The 20375-nt window shown below is 43.4% G+C and overlaps 1 protein-coding gene across 6 annotated transcripts in view; it reads right to left on the minus strand.

The window, feature by feature from the left end:
- The window catches only part of MTSS1 (MTSS I-BAR domain containing 1), a 126319-nt gene that overhangs the window by 105271 nt on the left and 673 nt on the right, over nucleotides 1–20375 (minus strand). For all 6 annotated transcript variants that reach the window (XM_035903419.1, XM_035903417.1, XM_035903418.1 and 3 more), the window contains exons 2-3: nucleotides 4204–4265; nucleotides 1380–1453 (exon numbers count right to left, since the gene is read on the minus strand). In XM_035903419.1, coding sequence (XP_035759312.1) covers nucleotides 1380–1453; nucleotides 4204–4265 — 136 coding nt within the window. The remainder of the gene's footprint in view (nucleotides 1–1379; nucleotides 1454–4203; nucleotides 4266–20375) is intronic.

Below are 20375 nucleotides of genomic sequence, written 5' to 3' on the forward strand. Positions count from 1 at the left end.
GTGCAAAATACCCTTCAAAAACCCACACAAGCCATTTTTGTCAGCGAGTAGGAGAGCTTCAGGCATTCTGGTATCTGAATGCAAGTTTACAAGCCTGCTAGTACAGCCAGAAGACAAGTCTCAAGGATTTTGGTAGGGTTTACTTTGTTTTCCCTTTGGGGGAGGGAAAAGAAATAGAAGAGAGCATGCTTGAAGGAAAGACATGTTAGAGATCAAAATTCTGCCTTGAGTCTCATCCTTAGTTTATTCCACTTTCTGGAGTGTTTATTATTTTATGTGAATAGATTACCCATAATTTACAGAAGGCATGGATATAATGAGGAACGTTCGTATCAGAATATAAATATTAGCTTTAAAAAGGAAAAAAAAAAATATTGTTTCCTCTTGTCATTCTATGGTTTGATACTTGCTCCAGCAACTGCTGCTACTCCTGTTAGCCAGAAATGGAGGCAAACAAGTCTGGCTGAGCTTGCACACCGCTAATGGAAATGCACACTCGTCACGTCAGCAATATTACTTTCTTACTCTCCAGGTCAAATGCCAAGGACACATTAGGACTTCAAAAAAATGTTACAAAATCTCAAAGGTCAGAGGTGACCAAAACTCACTCACTCGGCAGTGATACATGCACTTTGGATTTGCTCTTCAGCAACAGAGCCCAGGGACACAGCGACCATGGGGAATGCCTTACTGCTGCAGGGACATCTGCACACAACGCCTTGGTCACTGGGCATCCAACATCGGAGAGAAGCAGCCTTTTGTCTCCTTCCAACTCAGCAGCCTGGAAAGACTGCCAGCTGCACTATTTTGGCCTCCGTACTCACCAACAAGCTTAGACTGCTACCCAGAGGAGCCCACAGCCCAGGAAAATCAATTTTGACCAGTAATGTCAGACTTAAAGAGGAAGGACAAGCAGACTTTCCTCAAAGACGTAAGTACAGGCTAACATCATCATTATCTACAGACCCCAAAGGCCATAGCATCAGCTGGCATCAGCTCTATCTCCAGCAACCCTACACTTACTTATACCAGCTGAATATCAAGCCTTTTAGATTTACTTAAGGTACAGAGGCGTCAGTGAATACAGATTTCAGTAAATCTTGCTTTCTAAAATATTATTCATCAACATATAATTCAAATGGTAATTAAGAAATGTTCACATGATTGATGACACATTTAAATTACAGGTTCCAGCATTTTTTTTCCAGTAAAGACGACTTCCTTTTTCACGTGCTGCTTTTTCAAAGTGCAAGTCCATCTAACAGATGTCTCTCAGATCTGCTTGTCAATGTAACAAGTTAGACTTTTTTTTTTTATTACGACAAATGGTATAAACCACACAGCATTCTGTTAAACTCAATATTGACACATCTGCTTACCACGTGTATTAGTAGCCATGTCAGCCACTTTCTGAAAGGCATCCAAAAAGGCAGCAGCTGCTACTACTGTAGTCCTGAAATGCATACAGATAACAAAACATTAGCAGTGTCTCATTGCTGCCTATTTAATTATTGCCAAAAACATTTAGGCTTATAAAGAATACCACTGTGAACTTGCAGAGGCCACAAAAATATCCTCTTTTATATCTGAATTTAGCCTTTTCCCTCCTTCATTTCTTAATCCCTTCCTCGCTTTGTGTTAGCATTATGGACTTGGAGGCAGCCACGCTAATTCTGTGCTGTGAATTGCACAGGACAGGTGCTATTTCAAAAGAGCACAGCCATCCCCCTTCTAGCTGGTTTCCTCTGATGAACTAATATTAAGCAGTCAAACATGAAAAACAAATCTAACACACATTATACTGCACCCATTAGTGTACAAATTACAGTCACTGCTATTTCCAGGGAACATGTGTATTTTATGAATAAGCAGGCAGGACCTTCCTTTTATCTAGGATCCTGGCCAAACACTTTCCTGAATTTCTCATCTGAGGAGCATGAGCATCCCCTGAAACAGAAAACAGCAACTTCTTGGAAATCAGGCTGGTCTTGGAGTTCTTGGGCAAATGGGAAAGAGGGAAAAGAAGAAAAAAATCTCCAAAAAAAAAAAACAAAACCCAAACCCAACCCCCCCCCAAAAATAAACAAAACCAACAAAAGCCCTTTCTGATCCAGTGCTCCTCCAAGCAGGTCCCTTCCTGAGAGGTATACCAGCAATCTTGGAGACTCCGCAATCCAAAGCATCAACCCCACTAATCCCATCTTCCTCCAGGTTTGGAAAGCACATACAGACCGTATATCTCTTCAAGTGGACAGCGAACATGAGTCACAATTTGCCGAACACGTTTGTTCTACATAAGCAGGCCCTAGAGCCCTAAACACCTCAGGTCCGTACCAGATTTCCAATGGGTTTATAGTCTGGTTGACCCAATTTAAGCAAAAGTAGGCCAGGGCTCTACAGGTAAAGCACAACCGTGCCCTCTACACAGTTACCTCGTGGTTCTGTTTCCCCACATCTTTTCTACCAGTAACTCTGATCTCTTCTCCTGATAGTAACAGTCAGCCTCTCCAAGCAAAATCCTGAAGGAGGACCATCAACTTCACTTTGTTTCAAGAGCTCCTTGCTACCCTCCAAAAACTCAGGAGACCTGCAGGAAAGCTGATCCTCAGCCAAAAAGACCACAGGACTGCTTAATTAGGTCAGATTTTATGCAAGTCTCGCTCCAAATATGCTCAAGATACTGGGGACATAACTGGCAGCGTAATAAATGGCCTACTGACAGCACAAAAGATTTGAACACACAAAAAAAAAAAACCAGGCTTGAGAGGACCCAAAGGCATAAGGACTCTCCACATGCCCGTGAGATTAAAGGGAAGGCAAAAAAAACCCCACAACCCAAACCTGACAGCTAGCTAGCAATATTGAGCCCTGGAACTAGATAACCTTTTCTGGGTCTTTCCTTAACAGTGTTTATGTTCTTCATCTTCCAAACTTGTGGGTCGTGCTGTTATTAGTGTACCATGCTGTCAATTATTAATTATATTGCTAAATAACAAAGTTCTATTTCTCCAGTAACAAGATCCAGGAAGACCTGGCTCCAGCTCAGATGACATCTGCTGTCCTTTATCAGAGTACACAGAAATGAACCAGAGGCAAATGGCTCACATTTGCTAGAAACGGACAGCAAATCCTCGAACACAGGCTTTCAAGCTGCCTGCTTGCATGTTCCTGTAGCTAGAAAAATACTACACTGATTCAATGCAACACCACAGGGCTGGGAATAAACAAAACTATTCCGCATGCCTTCCCAGAAAGCCTGTGTGTAAAGAGTACAGAGGACTACGAAAGTTCTCCATTTCTATTCTTTCACTACTTCCTCTGCTTCTTCCATACTCAATGCAACATGATTGCTGGAAAAGGAAAAACCACATGCAAGTGTGATATTTTAAGCATGGTGTAGCAGAACAGCATATTCCAGTTGTTTAGGGCAGATGAGCCTGAACCCTAGCTTCTTCAGAAAGGGTTCACAACGCAATGCAGTACTGCAAGATAGACTGCCAATAACCATACCCATTTCTCCTGCTGCTGTGAAAAACCCCCATGCTCTGGAGAGCACAGCGGAGACTGTGGTTCAGGGAGAGTTGTGAAGAAATGGAGCTTGGATTCATATTAGCAGAAACAAATTTTACAAGTGAATGAATTCTAGAGATAGCCAAACTGGTCTGAGTGCGACACATATGGCACTTACTAAGTAACCCAGAGTGCCATTTGCAAAAAGTATACCCCAATAAAGTTTTAATCACCATCGATAAGTGATCTAGCACAGGAATTCCCTTTGGTTTTAAGCCAGAAAAAAAAAAAGCACTGTTAAGACTACCAAAGAATCTTTAATATTTTGAGCCCTCTTTAATATAAACCTATTGTATTCCACACTAATAAAAAGGACAACATAGGGCTAACTCCAAATGTGTGTTCACTAAACAACAATAAAATGTCTTTCCAATTTTCCATCAGAAGCCACAAAATTTAGCTCATTTTATGTTTATTATGTACAGCTGGTGATAGATTATGCATTTTCCCTAAACCTATTAAAACAGCAGTAGTAGTATGTGAAAAATTACATATAGGGGTGTTGACTATGAAATACACACAATTTTACTAAGACATGCTTAGCAAATTATCCTGGCAGAAGCTGCATTTAATCTTAATGTTTGCACATACAAGGAATTGTAGGGGATCTTGACTGTTTAATACAAAACTTACCGAAGCTGAGACTGCAGTTTCCCAGCTTTATTTATAAAATCTTCCCACACTGGGTAACTTCCCTGCAAGAAAAACAAAACACAAGAATGAATACACTTTGAACATTCTGGGTTTGATACTCCAGACAAAATGAAACCAGAAGTAAAGCAATAAGTAAGACTTTACTAAATCCTAATCCGTTAACACCAAAATATATTTGCCCAGCAAGTTCTCTCTCTCATCCTTAGACACCAGTCCCACATAGATGGGATGTCATCTGCTTCTGAATCCAGATGAAACAGTAGGTCCTCCAAGGAGGCTTTACAGGTTTTCCAGGTAGAAACACTGCAGGAAAAGAGGGATTTCAACTGAAGCAGAGAAAAGAAATGCCTTACTTGGGATGGATACAGCAAGACCAAACCTATTAGAAGCGGGGTGCTAGGATATTGCAACAACATGTACAGAGAAGTTCCCAAAACCAAAGGCAGGATCACAGTTGTTCTCTACAAATGGATTATCTGTCATTACCAGGTTCCCATCCTCTTTTAAAAAAAAAAAAAAAAAAAAAGAATTATTTTAAAAGCCTTTACAATAAATGTCCGAGTTGACCAAGAGTCCACCTCAAACACTGTCTCAAGGTAACTCACTAATCGGGCGCAGAAAAGGCACAGCGGCCATAGGACAACAAACTTTCCCAACAACTGCCTTGTAATTGCAAGGCCTGCTTCCAAAACAGTCCCGAACGACCTTGGAGCCAATTTCTGAACTGAAGCTGATGAAGCAGCGTGGCTTTGAGCGTATGCAAAGTTTTTAAGAAGGTTTAATCCTTGACTTCAAGTTTCCTGTAAACTTTTTCCCCTTCTTAAAATTGGGTTAAAGCCCATATTCATTTAGAATATGGACACCAAGTGTTCTTGCAAGTTCTGGTCTTTATTTTCCAAAGCTTAAAAAAAAAAAAAAAAAAGCAGTGATTTTTATGGTTTAAAAAAAAAAATCATCCTTTTTAGGCCAAAAAAAGATTAACTTGCTCTCTGCAGAGCAAGTACAATTTTTCTGTTAACAGCAAAAATCACGGTAGAAAGAAACCTCAAAATTTCCCTTTGATTGGAGTCTAGAGAGTAAAATAAAATATCCCTGCTTCCTTTAATAAAGGTATAAGACTTGCTGTTACCAGAGCAACGACACAATAAAATCCAGATAAGGCAGATCCTCAAGGCTAACATTACCCCAGCTCTGACTGAAAGAGGTTGCAAGCAAGTGCAGTTGCTTGTAGCAAACTCGATCCACCCTGATAAATTGGTCCGCTTCTTGTAAGTAAAACAAAATCCATTGCCCACACTGCCATGAGAGGCCACATCTTGTTCAGGGCAAAGACAGCCCCTTCCCCAAAAGCTGACAGCCAAATTCCAGCTCCTCAATATACCCCAGCAAGGCAGCTCCCAGACATTCAAGCACCACAGGCAGATCCACTGGAATTAGCCCCAGAGTTAAAACCAAAGGTATATCCCAAGCCTCCCTTTTGACCCTGGCCTTGGTCACGATTTTATGTCCTCTACTTATCATATTTTGAAAAAATACTATGTTTTTGCAGAGGTGTCATCTGTACATCTCCCACACAGTCACTGCACAGCAGGGCTCGGGCAGTGCCACGATACACCCAGCTGCAGAAGCTGCTGCCGTAAGGCCACTGTCAAGGGTACAAACTGGTACTCTACAGATTTTCAGCAAGGGTTGTGGGGGTTTTGCTAAAAGAAAAAACAAGTAAAAATACAAAAAAATACCCTAATGTAAAACAGGTGTTCATAAAACCTAATTATACCTACACACAAGGGAGCCAGTGGGAAATGCAGAAGGGGACAGAGAAAATAACAGTTATCTGGGTGGCGAGACCTAGAATATAAAATGGTTAGCGCTAAGCAAAAACTGTCAGACACTTAAAAAATGAAAGAAACCCACCAATTATTTGAAAGAGGAAAAAAATGCCATTTCCTTAAACCTATTAGTCTTACTGAAATTCCCTACTCTGAACCCCGTCTGTCAATGTTTGCCTGCATGCCGTATATGCATTATGCATGTGTATGCCAGGAGCCCTGAAAGCCTTGACAATTAACAGCAGGGCCTAAGGCTTTACTGGATTCTCGAGCAAAACACAAGCCGGCAAGCGGAGGATACCAAAGCAGCCTGATTATGTTTCCATCTCGGTGGTGTATTATCCAGCTAAACGTGCCTGATGGCATGCAGGAGATTGACACCAGCCTTGCGTTTAGCTGCTTCACAGGGAAGCTTAAGACACTCCTATCAAAACACAGCTCAGGAAGAAAACACCTTTTTTTTTTTTTCTCCTCCAGACTGGCCACAAAGCAAGCAAAATTGGAATAGTCACCAAGCATTTCCACGATTATTGATTCTTTGTCTTTAAAAATGTTGTTCTCTTCAAGCCAAGCCTACTTAAATAAGCTGTAACAGCTCACTTAAATTGTTTGCTGTACACTTGTTCAGTTGAAATCAATGCAACCTCTTCACCTGGGCACTCCTACACTGGTCAAGAGCACCCAATCTCATTTTGAACAGTAGAAAAATGCAACACTTTTTTTTTAAATATCACTGAATTAATAAATCGGGTGGTGGGTTTTGTTGGGGTTCTATTTTTACCGTTATTGTGGTTTGGGGGGGTGACGGTGGTGTTGCAATTGTTAAAGAAAACCTTTCAGCAGTTTTGCACCAGTCACATGAATTTCTGCATTATCTGCTCAGCTTGGGGTATCTTGATTGGTTTTCTGAAACTCTTAAATTCTCTCTAATGAAGTCAGCTGAAAACGAGGAGGAATTTATTTCACTTTTCCCTGCCAAAGCCACGTCCGCAAGCTCACCTCTCTCTAACACACAACTCAAGTCTTGCACATAAATTCTATTGTCCCTTTGAGCTTCTCCAGAAAACACTTCCACCATCACATCCCTGCTGAAACCAAAACCCCACTGATTCCTACCTACAGCAGAAGTGCACAATGCCTACCACTTCACAGGCCCTCGTAACTGGGTTTATCCCACCTCCAGCACCTGGGAAGCAAGGAAGCCATTTAACAATGCTTGTGGGGAGAAACCAAGGAGACGACGCTGGAATGGGACTGGTCTGTGGATACTGCATGGCTCCAGTACGCTGGGGAGCAGCTCCTTCTACGAGACCTCTTCGTGTGCCACCTTGAGCATGGCAGCTCCGCTGCCGCTCAGAGTCTTACCTCCACGTTTGCAATAATAATTCTTGCTTTTGTCAAAGTGGCCATCAAGAGAAATGTTAATGGTGGTGGAAACCACACAGTGAAAGAGCCATAAAACTTCATCCATGATTCTACATGTATTACTTTCTCAATTCAAACACAAAGAAACAGCAGGTGGAATACAATGTCTTTGTCTAAGAAGTGCTTCTGCAACATAAAGCCACTTTTGAAGACTAGTAACACAGTATTTTTAAATGCTGTCTCTCCCAGAGCCACCTCTGCACCTTCTGCAATTTCCAATTTCAACAGGCTGATAAAGGAAATCAATTTTCCCCCCTTTAAATGTCAGGGTTACTCAGGCCCTGGCATTATCTGTGAAAGCAGCAGATCTCCTCCACCTCCGGCCCAGCTCAGGGAAGAGCCACTACGGAAATCTGGGTCACAAATCCTGTTTTTAGCTCCTCACGGGTTAAAACAGAAATCAGTTACAGTGTGCATCCGTTTAAATGGTCTTCTTGAAAAATCATTAATGGTTTGATCTGGGGACTATCTCCCCCAAAATAATTTTGTGCCCAATTATTTCGTCACTGTCAGATGAAGAAATGTGATGTGTCTTCCATGAAATGGGTATTTCACCATTACCATATGGCACCCCATGGCGCCAAGTCCCCTCAAGCTGCTCAGCTTGGCCCAGCCCCGAGCTGCTCGCCTGGCCACCCACCCATCCAGGCATGTCACAGGTAAGCCATAACATGCCATTATCCTACCCTATTGCTTAATTAGTCTGTTTGTAGGTGATTAGTCACCTGATCCCAGGGCCCAGCTCCAGCTAATCTATGCTGAACACAGGCAGGGAACCACCTTTCCACCTCAGGGCTGAAAAACAAAATGGTGCCTCGTGCCTGTCACCAACATAGCCAGTCCACAATTAGGGACATGAAACAACTTTCCCTCAGGGACAGGCACCACAAGGATTGCTTGAAGGGCACCAGGCTGAGCTGGCAAAGCACCTGCAAGTGCCAGACACCAACACCCAGACCCACCAGCGTCCCAGACGGCCTCCTCCATAGTGGCAGCTCCCAGCGATGGGTCCTCCCCGCCTGGCGGTTGGGCGGGAAGGAGAGGGGGCACCATCTTCAGTCAGTGAAATCCCATCTGATATCCAGACCCATGGACGTGGGCAGATGTTTTAATTTTTGTCTCTCTTCCTCACCATTCAAATCTATTTTAATTGGCAATAAATTTCACCTTCCCCGCTCGAGTCTGGTTCACTCATGACAGTAACTGCTAAGTGATTCCTTGTCTTTGTCTCAACCCATAAGCTTTTTCATCGTGCTTGCATCTCTGTCCCGTTGAGGAAGAGGAGGAGGAGTGAGAGAGCAGCTGGGTGGGCGCCTGGCAGCTAGGCAAGGGCAGCCCACCACACCAGGGAAGAGCAGGCAATGCTCACTAACAGGCAGCTTTGGAAGGAGCACTTAAAACCTGGTTGGATGAAGAACCCCTTTTTTCTGTGAACCAGCACAGCCACCCTACACAAACACAACTCTCCAAGAGATTTACTGAAATGTGTTTTTCCCTTCCTTTCACGCCAGCAATCCTGCAGTAGGAGTGAGGAGAGACACAGATGAGAAACATGGTCATTTCTCAATAAAAGAAGGGCAGACTCGCAGCAAAGGATCGTATTTACCGAAACTGTTATTGATTATATCTAATGGCAAGAACAGGAACCCAGATTGTTGTATTTATTTAAGATTACAACTTGAATATCAGCAGTCTTGACAGTTTAAAACTGTTCTGTCACTCCTTCTGCTAAGAAGTTATGATTTTTCTTTTTCCATTAAGAGAAAAGACACTTCCTTTAATAATTTATTTTCATGCACCCCAACTCTCACAGACGAGACACATCACATCTTCTAAAAACCCTTGACAGCGTTCTTTTAAGTGCTTTCATTTATCAGAAAAGGCTTTTCAGCCCTATTATCAGCACTTGCTGGGACACACAGCACAAAGACAGCAGAAAGAGTTTGGTATCTTGTTCACAGCAATAACCCATCTAAACTTTTGGGGCAGGGGAAAAGATACAGAGAGCTGCTCTACAGTACAGCAAATTCAGAATCTAATTTTGGATGTTCCAGCTAAAGAGGTAGGAGAGAAAGGGACCAGGAGGGTAGTGCCTTGATTTTATTTCACCGGTTATCAAAGCAAGAGCTATATGCCTTCCAGAAGAGTACTGAACAATGACTATCTGCAGAATTCAACAAAATGGAAAAAACCACCAGACAGGCTCTACAGGAGTTAGGACTTCCACACCTCAGTGCAGTCAATCAGCTATGACCAGCTAAAAAGCTGAGCCCCAAACACACAACACTGTTATTGAGCTTCACGCCCTGGTAATGCATCCAAATACCATACATCTGTCTTTGGAAGAAAAATTGTAACTCTGCTCCTGTATGTGTCCTCTTACCCCTCTCCAAAGAAAATGATGCTGAAAACAAGATTTTTAAGTAGTTTTATCAGAATCACAAGGATTATTATGAATGTCTCATTTCTGTTGTGTTCACTACACTACCTCCAAGTAGCAGAGACACTTTACTAGACACTATACACACAACAGACACTATACAAAGTCACAGATGTTACACACAAAGAACGTCCTGGATAAGCAAGTATGGTTTGCACATAGAGACTATCACTTTTCCAAGGGGCCTCCAACAGGCAAAACTAGGAAAAAGTGGAGGGGCAGGGGACAGGAAAACAATAACAGCCTGAAAAAAAAAGGGTTTCCTCCCACACATGTCTCAACGCATGGGAAGATGCAAGGGTTGACAATCAGTTTCCCTTCCCAGCTAACATCTGGCACTGGAAGTTTCTGCTCTCTTCTAAAAGAATCAATAGTCAACTGGGGGAAAGGGCACTTGGCCAGCCACAACTGCAAGAATTACAAAGCGCTACCAAACACTAATACGTTCCTCTGTGCAATCCATGGATTTAGCCAAGTCCGTGACTCACAAATAGGATTGCCTAGTCCTTTAATAAGCCACAAAAGCTCCTGCAACACACAGGTGAGCAGAGAACAAACATCATCTTACACAAAGTTCGTAATTGCTCTTCTCCATCCAAAAAGTTCTGCTTGTTAGCTTTGCCTCTTTCTAGGTTGAAAAATAAACAGTTCAAGAGCCTGTCTTATGAAGCTGTGTAAGCTGCATCCATTTCCCAAGCACTCACCAGAATAGTCTCAATCTTTCAACAGACTGAAACATAAATTTTGCTAGCAAGAGAGACTTCACTCTTCATGAAGACACAGAGGTATCCACAACACCTATTCCATGACTTCTTTGATTTCACTTACCACATTTCAAACATATAGAATCATAGAAGAGGTTGGGTTGGAAGGGATCTTTAATGATCATCTAGACCAACCCTCGCCTGCCCTGGGCAGGGACCTCTTTCACTAGATCAGGTTGCTCTAAGCCCCATCCAAACTGAACATGAAAACTTCCAATGCTGGAGCATTCACGACTTCTCTGGGCAACATGTTTCAGTGCCTCACCACTCTCATGATTAAAAAAAAAAAAAAATAAATTTCTTCCTTATGTCCAATCCAAATCTACCCTCTATATCTGCCCCCTATTTCTCAAATTCAAATCCAGAACTGAATCAACAAAGTCTCAATACTGATTTCAAGAGCATCCCATAGACTGATGCTGTCCATCAGCTGTTTTCCAGTGGTGCAGGACAAGGAACAATGTTTTACTTGCAGCAGAGAAGTTTCAGGTTGGACAATCCATCCAACTGTAAGACCAGTTAACAGGCAACTCTGAAAAAGGTCAGGGAGCTTCCTTTCACTGGAAGTCTTTAAGGAAGAGTAACACATGTATATACAGGTCTTCAAGGAAAGTATAATACTCCCACAAGGAAAGGGTATACCTGACTGCAAAGTCCCTTCTGTCTAAGCTAAAGGTACTGCCATGCACAGGGGAAGTTCGAGCTGAGCTCCAGCAGCAAAAGAGACTCTCAACTCGCACAGAACTCTTGCTGGGTCAGGAATGAAAAGTCATCAACAGCAAAAGGCAAGACATGAGCTTCACAGGATTTCACAGCAAGAGCCGAACACACGCGCTGCTGAATGGAGGAAGAGACAGGTACAAAGTCAGGGTTTGAAAGATTATAGTGCCTGCAAGTGAAAGTAAGAGCATGTCAAATATCAGATTAAGATGTCATTTAAACTGCAACTACCTTTCAGGAAAGAAAGCAGGGGTAATTAAAATGAAAGTCTTGTACCCATACATCTATTTCCATTATTTCTGCCACTTGTTTAGGGAATGGCAGGGTTAGAAACAAGTTTCCCTCAGCATGCACCATATAAACAGGCATGCCAAGCTTTGCTCTCACAAGGTGATACATTATCACAACATTGCAAGTTATACAACACAACACTACTGAAGATATGTCATATGCTATTAAAAATCTGTCAACTAGATATTTCTTCTATGCACTGCAGAACCACTCGTTTAGTATTTTCAAAACTGTTTGGGTTTTAGTCTAAACAGAGCATTAGGACATTGAGAAAAACAGATAAAGCTATGGTATCTTGAGAAGGTCAAGATTAAAATCCAATCAGGGAAGTCCAGAAAAAGAGTAATCACCCCACTGAGGAAAACACACCCCGATATCAGTTATTTCTACATTCCTAAACCACCTGAAGAATTCCAAAGAATGCCCAGTTCCCTGAGAACTGAAATGCAGCACTACTTGGCAAGAACGCAGGTATTTATTATACCTCACTAACCATTTAAAGGGATAGGGAACCTAAGTCCGGTACCATTCTGGTGCTGGAGCTCTAGAGTCTTTAATTTGTATTATAATAAAGCCTGCACCGCGCTAGCCCATATTTAAACATCCCCAGCAGAGGATTACCAGTTGCCCCATGGTTGTGACTTCAGTCTGCAGTACAGCAAGGACCTGTGAAAACTCATCCCCCTTGGTTGCTGCATGGCATCCTGGCTTACCACCCAACTTGTGGGCCTCCTTGCTACGTCAATAGGGACCATGTCAAATCTGTGCTGTCCGCAGCCCAGTTTCATAGCGTGTAAGACGAAGAAACTCAGCTCCAAAGCAGCCACTTCGTGGTTTAAATCCAAGATTGGGTAATTAGCAAACACGAGTTATACTCATACTCTTGTGTGAGAAGATCCACCACGCATAAACATACAGTCTCTCCCTCTCTAAACACAGGAAGTTATTCACAAGAGGGAGGGGGGAAAAAAACAACTACCCACAGCTTCTAGAGACATTTTATCCCATGCTACATTAAAAAAACTGGACATTAAGTAGTCTTCCAGAGGAAGTATTTAGTTCCACATTCTTCCCTGCAGGTCTAAACAAGTTTGCAAGCCTGAATAGCAGATTTCTCCTCAGAGACTCATCAATACCGCCTTTCATCCACTCAATCATTAAGTGGCCACTGTGCATACTCGGCAGCTATTTTCTAAACCCACAGTATTTCAGCTGTATCAAAATGAAGATAATTAAAATATCAGGAGGCACTCATTCAAATTAATGCCTACACGGGACAGCCTCAAGCCAGCAGCCCTGGGCTGGTAATGCCACCAACACCACTGGGGTCTCATCGCTTCTTCCCAAGCAAGGAGAAACCTTCATTTCTGAGCATCCGTTACTTGATCTCAACACAATCCCTGTCACACAAGCAGTCAAAACAACCTCTGAGACCCAAGAAGTGGCAGTATTTGTTGCCAAAGTACTGACAAGCATCCAAGATGACCACAGAAGTATGTCATCAGGGAAAAGGCAGCAGCCAGGTAGCAAATTTTTTAGTGCTTTATGAACTTTTGCTCTTGCCAGATCATAAAGTGCAACTACACTTGTCACGGGCTACTCTCTCTCCATTTCACTCATGAAACAACCACTCTCAAGCTCCAAGTTAGACACTTGGTTTGCTCATGGACAGTTTTGTTAGGAGGCATTTCATCACAAACAAAGCTTTATTAACGAAAAATCCCAAATTAAGCCACTACACAAAGGGCTTCAGTGATACTGCCAAGCACACATCTGACTTACATGGCAAAAAAAAAAATAAAATCTCATGCTCGGGTGGCAAGTGCAGTCGCAGTTTATGTGGAAGACAAAAAATGTGTGATGAACCAAATATCTCCAGGTACACACTCATTGCTAGCATTAAGCACAGCAACACAATCAGCGTTCACAAGCTCATTCCTACAAGCATCCTTTTTCAAAATACCTAAGGTGATTTGTTAAGTGCTGTTTGTACACCAGCTAGCATCCTAGAATTAAAGTGAATTACACAGCACTTACAGTTGTTGACCAGAAGACTGAAAAAATACAGAGCTCACACACAGCCTCACAAGACAGATGGCCAAATTCTTCATGCCTATGGTTAAGATGCTCCAGTCAAACTTCCCCACTATGAAACTGAGACATCCTGTAATTTCAGTTGCCGAAGAGGCATTCAAGATGCTCACGTTGAGAGTCGATCAGACATTTGTAGATGCAAATGCTCTTCTGCCTGTAAACACTGGGTTATCACAGCGGGGGAACAGCAATACTTCTTAAGCAGTAACAACCAAGTGGTGCATATGTGTGGATGGAAACGTGTGTTATACTGGGAGCTAAAAACCATCCCTTCATTAACTCTGTGTGCTCCAGATGCACTCAATTCCTTCTTGTCCTAGAGGAAAAGAGTAGAAGTCACTGAACCTGCAGCCATAGCTTGCCTTTCTGTAAAATGGGAGCCATTCTTTGGAGCCAAGTCACACACAGAGCACTTTGAAGATGAAAGCTGCTATGGTCTTAACCACAAAGCTACCAGGCATTTTGTCTCCTATCCTTCGAAACATCTCAGCATTCAAGCTATCTCACAGCCCAGCAGGAAGAAGTCAATCAACGTCCTTAAAGGTCAGCACAGATGCCAGCGAGCAGGGCAGTACTTGGCACCTTACAGCATCAAGGTAGACATAATTTTGAAATTGAAAACATACACTTGAAGAGGAAAATGCATTTCTATACGTAGCCTAAAGAGGCTACTCTACTCTAAAGAGTAGCCTCTTCTTAGTACTAACGCAAACCTCTCTGTACTATCTTTGCATGCTGTGAAGTAGACCAAAAAACCTTTTTAGATACAGTTCCTGTTCTGCTCTCTGCCATTTAATGCTTTCTGCTTATCTTCAAGACCACACTGTCTCTGGGTAGACCATGAACCTTAAAAATGTTTTTCAGAAGCTGAAAACACACAGGCTGTTAAGCAGAAGATGCTATTTACAGAATCACGGGAATGCTCCATCAACTGTAGCAACTTCTGTACTTTGAAAAAAAAAAAAAAACAGCAAAAAAATATGGGGGTTTTAGGTATTTTATATTAAGGATTTTGGTACAGCACACTCCAAACTGAGGAAGGAAGCAGCAAACTTTCCTGAATATCACCCTCTGTTAGGTATTAACCAGTGCCGAGCCTGTAATTACACAGACTTCTTGTCCTCCAACATTTGTTCAGTCAATTGTGTTTCATGGAGCACTGCACAACTCCTTCCACACTTACAACCTCACAAACCCTATTATGCTGCCCTTGGTGTGCTGCCAGATCCAAAAGGAGTACTCTTAAAAGACGTTAAAAATCCTTGCCCTGGGTATGCCACAGAATAAGCCAGCCTCGTACACATTTACGTAGTGAATGCTTGGCAGTTGCAGGAATTGTTAACACTCACACAAAAGTATTTGGATCAAGAATCTGTCCCTAAAAAAAAAAATTATTTGTGAGCAAGTATGTTTCCAGCTATGCCCTGCTGCATGAAGCCCAGTATTTAAGCAGGCGTGCAGTGGCTGTCTTCCTGCACCATCATCATTCAGCCCTCGCTGCATGAAGATTTTTGTAGAAAGATATTGCAACTGCTTAGAAAAGGCAAGGAATTTCAGTGTACTCAAACCAACCATTTGGGCAAGCAGGTTTTAGAAGGCAGCAGGGGGAAGAAATCAGTGCAGCCAGCTAAGCCCCCAAATGCCTTAGTGGTAAAACCTTTAAGAAAAAAAAAAATGGGAAGAAAAGCCGCATAGAGCGGAAATGAACTCATTTCACACTTTTTGGGGAAGGAGAAGAAATGTCAATTCGCTAGGTTTGGAATAAATCTGTTGCCCTAAAGACTGTCGTGCAAGGGGCATGCCAATGCAACACAGCATGCATGGGAAAGGGAGGATGGAGATGCTCTCTCCTTTCCAAGCCTATACCTGTCCGTTGCACATGAAACATTTGTTTTTCCTTACAATAGTTATCAACCTTAGCAGCTGGGTTGAAACTAGACCCTAAAATCATTGAACTGAACATTCCTAATCTCCACAGAGATCCCAAGTTTCAAATAAAGCACAGCTGCAGAAGAGCTGTCGTATTACGACATGTCAGGGTGAAACAAATTTGTCCAGATTCTCTGATACGTGTGGGCCGTCCCCTGGATTAACACAAATGCAGAAGACCTACAGCTGTACTTCCCATAGTAACTGTCTCAGCATTTCTATTTCTTTCAACAAATATTTTTTTCCCCCACTCAGTTTATATTATTTGTGTGAACAGCACAAGGCCATTCCTCGCAAGCAAATCACGCCTACTGAACAAATGGCTCTTAATCCTTGATGTGACCACCCCCCAGCTCCATCTTCCACAAAAAAAGCAAGGTTAAAACTCTGCTTCTCACCGGTCACTTCCTAACAGGAGATAAGAGGCTGCAAAAACATAAATGTTTCTCATGCCCATATGTTCACATCTTCTGCTTTGACCGAGAGCTTTGCATGGCTGGAAGCAAAGGCGCACCCCCCTCTCGTCCAAGAGTCCCAGCAGCAGCAGCAGAGTGAAGGGAAGGGTTCACCTCCTTTATAGTATTAACGTAGAGGTTACTGCCAAAAGCAAAAGGTTGATTTTATTGAGTTTTCAGCTAAACAACTATAAATAAGGCACATACACTTAAAAAAATCTCTAAAGTTTCCTAAGCTTTCACTCCTCCTTCGGAACCCTGTTTTTGTTCACTGACAGGGCGACGTTTGTAGTCCCCCCTCATGCCTGCACATCCCTCACATGCGGGGAGAGGAGCAAGACCACTTGGTAATCCGCACCAGACCCATAAAAATTTGGAATAAACGAAGTCACAGACAACCTGCATTCATCCAACTGCTCACTACTCATCTTCTCCCCATGCCCACCCCGAGGGTGTCAGGTGCTGTACACACACAGCAAGCCCCTGCCCTGCCAAAACCCACGCTGGCAGAAGAGGCGAGACAAATAAAGAACATGCAAAAAGGAAAAGAACCAGCATCAAGCAAGTGATGAGCTACAAACACTGCCAGTTTCAACGTTTTCAGAGGTGTTTTCTTGTTTTCCTTTTTCCTTCAAGATAGCAGAGAACAATGCGGTTAAAAAGGAACGTAAAATCAAGACTCAGAAAGAAAAGCAGCATTAAAGAGAACCTGCTCTGTGTGAGAAGACAAGATCTTTTGAAACCTATCCGCCACAGGCCCTCCCAAAAATTATCTGCACTGATTTGCTTTGCACTACAAGAAATATTGAAATTAACAGCACATTAGAGCATCCCATTTCTCAATTGCCAGAAATGAGCTACAAACCATTCTGATCAAATACTCCCTTCCCACAGGGAGCTACAGAAAGTATGCCGCGTTCAAAGAGAAACTGCACGGCGTTTGGATGCAGCACACAAAACTGCTCCTCCGAGGGGACACACAGGTTTTATTTTTGCTTCTACAAACCTTGATTGCATCAAAAAAGACCTTGCATAAGAGTGTAACAAATTGTAAGTGCCACACACTCTGTGATGTATCGTAGGAAACACCAGGGCTGTGACAATGGACCAAAACTTAAGGATGGGATGGGCAGGCTTTTTCCCGCCTTTATGATTCTTTAATCTGATCTTGAAATCTCAAAGCATCGAAGCCCAATTCTAGAGCACAACGGCCAAGTACAATTCCCATTGTAGACCTTCCACAAACAACCCTGTCACCGTGTACACCACACGGTACTCAACAAATGTGACCCTTGTTTTGCATGGAAGACATGGACTTCCCTCGTCAGGATACTGAAGTTCCAGACGTACATTAAAGTGCTGTACAAATGGGGTGTTTATTATCCATTCTTATATTTAACTCAGTAATATCGTTCCTCTAAACCACTTAGCTCTCTGCTGGATTATTCTGGAGGGTGTTTTGTTGAATATTAACCACAAGATTATTTTTGGTAGAGGATGGGAGAGAAATTTGTTGGTTCTGGAGAAAACCTTCAAGGCAATTCAAGAGATAACCTTGCTATCAAAAAAATGTGATGGGTTAGTCACATTGGCATATATTGCCCTCATTAAGTTTCAAAGTTAACACAGTACAGAGACAAATGGAAACAATCACATTACTCAGGACTGTAATTCCGGTTTCCATAACCTTGTAGAGATCAAGGAGAGCTCAAAACTAACAACAGGTACACCTGAGCTAGTTCAGTGTTAGTGTGAACAAAGAGAAAAATCAGTCCACGCGTACTGTATCTTCATCGCCTCAGCTGCAGCACCCATCTGCATCCACTGGCAAGACTTCAGAGTGATTTTAATACGCTGTTGATTAACCCTACCATCTTTACAACTAAGTTGAAGGCAGAGCAATACATATGATAAAGAGAACCTGCAAATTATTTTGTTAAAAAAAAAAAAAAGAAAAAAAAAAAAAAAAAAGGCAGATGCTGCAGCAAGCAAATCCCTCAGCACTGCAGGGCATGTGGGGCCTTGATCGCAGCCTGCGATGAGGAACAGGCACAGATAGTGCACTTGGGTATGTGTGGGCAGACCCCTGCGCAACGTCTCCAAGGTTCTGCCAGAAGCCTGCCCACACAGACCTGGCTACGTGAAACAGCGCTTAAAATGCTAATTTTCACTTTACTACTAAAGGTGCGATGGGTTGCAAGGTTCTGGTTAGCTGTCAAAAAATAGCTACTTTTTCTGCGAAATCGTCACGATCCTTTGTGCACAACTCACAAAGGACCCTAGTGCAGCTCAGCAGCAGTACAGCATCAGCTGCACCAAACTCAACCACAGGTAAAAATTATTTGTTCTACTCATGCTAAATAACAAGCAGATTTTTTTTTTTTTTTAAACCTTAACAACCACCACTCTGCTAAAAGACCTGCTGTGATTCCTTCCCAACCTCCCCCCTCGGTAATTGCCTGTTCACAAAACAGGTTCCACTACTATGGTGGATTAAGAAAAAAATATTCACACCTGTGCCCATCTCCATAAGCTCATGTCAACATGTTTCTGATGAGCAGCATTCCCATACAAGTAACAATGTGTAAGGAAAGGAAAAAAAAAAAAATCCACACAGCAAAGGCCAGTTTGCGTAAGAGCAAGAAAAATCAGATGCATCACTTATGGAAAGAAGCAGAGCATAAACATACTCGGTGTCCCTCTGTGCTGAAACCCAAAACCGCACTTCATCTGGAACAGAACATCTCCTGCGTGTTCCCCGCACAGCCCGCTAAAATGATTCCAGGATTTGTGATCCTTCCCTGCCTTTTTTTTGGGGGGGGTGGGGGGTGTTTATTTTAAAGTGCAGTCGTTATACAAGGGGGCTGAGAGCCCAAGGAACACCACCGCCAAGGACTGCAGCATTGTCTTGACAGATACACACGCACACTCCCCCTCCTCTCCGCAATCTGCCTGCTCCTGACAAGCCATGCTTTTAATTAAATGTCCCCTAAGATCTGTCGAGAGGGAAGTGCACATGAACCCCTGCCAAAAAATAACTTCTAGTGCAAACAGCTTCTCCACCCCCCCCCAAAAAAAATACACTAGAAGCCATTCACCTCTGCCAGGCTCCTTCCTAGAGCAGAGCCCGTCCTCCTCCACTGCTACTTGGCGGCTCTTTCTCCCGCAGCCCTCCCTGCTCTCATCAGCCCTGCACCGATTCAAACACCCAAAGAAATCCCCGCGCCCCCGGCCAGGAGAAGTGCAGCATGCATGACCACTGCTCGCTGCCTTTAAATTTTGGCGGTCCCCCCATGATCTGATGCCTCCCTCAACATCTCCCAACGACCGCATCCTTCCCAGCCGGCCCCGGGAGGAAGACAAGCTGCCCTTGTCCGGGGGAACACTGCAGTATTCTGCAGTAGGGCCGCGCCGGAGGCAGGGCACCTCGAGCCCTGGGGTTTGGGGGAGGCATGACTGGCAGAACACAGCAACGCTTTTGCGCTATTTCCACGAGCGAAGGGCGGGAGGCACCCGCTCATCCAAAGAAAACCCTGCAGAAGTGCCCTTGGCTGCCAAGGATAGGTGGGGAGCACCTCTCTCAAAGGGACCCTTTGGGCAGAAGGGGTCGGCTCAGCCTGAGATTTCTGGTGGCTGGTGGAGAGGAGAGACCTGGCAAGTCGAGACCTTTGCTTTCGTCCAGAGCAAGAAGCAAATACCACCTCCACGAGCATACACAGCATGAAGATAATACCACACAACCGACTTGAGCAGCGATTTTAATCCAAGCACGCATCAACTTTTGAGCATCTCCAGGCTGAGATTTTATTTTTTTTTTTCCATCGCGCCCATCAGCACGGCACAGAAATCCCTACATTGCCCTTTCCAGCCCCACCCCACGGCTGACATCCACCGTGCCCGTCTCCTCCACACGATGCTCCTGCCTCGCTGCATTTATTCGTGCTAGCAATCTGACAGCCCAAAACAACAACAAAAAAAAAAAAAAAAAAAAAGGGGGAGGAGGGGAAAAATAAGATTTTTTTTTTAAAAAAAAAAGCGAGGTTTGGAAACCGCTGACCCTGGTGCACAGTAACAGCTTGCATGTTTGAGCAGGAGAGACAGAGAACAGAGGGAGGGGAGGGAGAGGTGGTGTCCTGCAAGCAACTCGCAAGCCCCAAACCAGGGGGGCGAAGTATTTCCGAGCAGCCCCTCGCCCGGCTGCTGC

Source organism: Egretta garzetta, unplaced genomic scaffold (genome assembly GCF_000687185.1).
Source record: "Egretta garzetta isolate BGI_Z169 unplaced genomic scaffold, ASM68718v1 scaffold50, whole genome shotgun sequence".
Taxonomy (NCBI): Eukaryota; Metazoa; Chordata; class Aves; order Pelecaniformes; family Ardeidae; genus Egretta; species Egretta garzetta.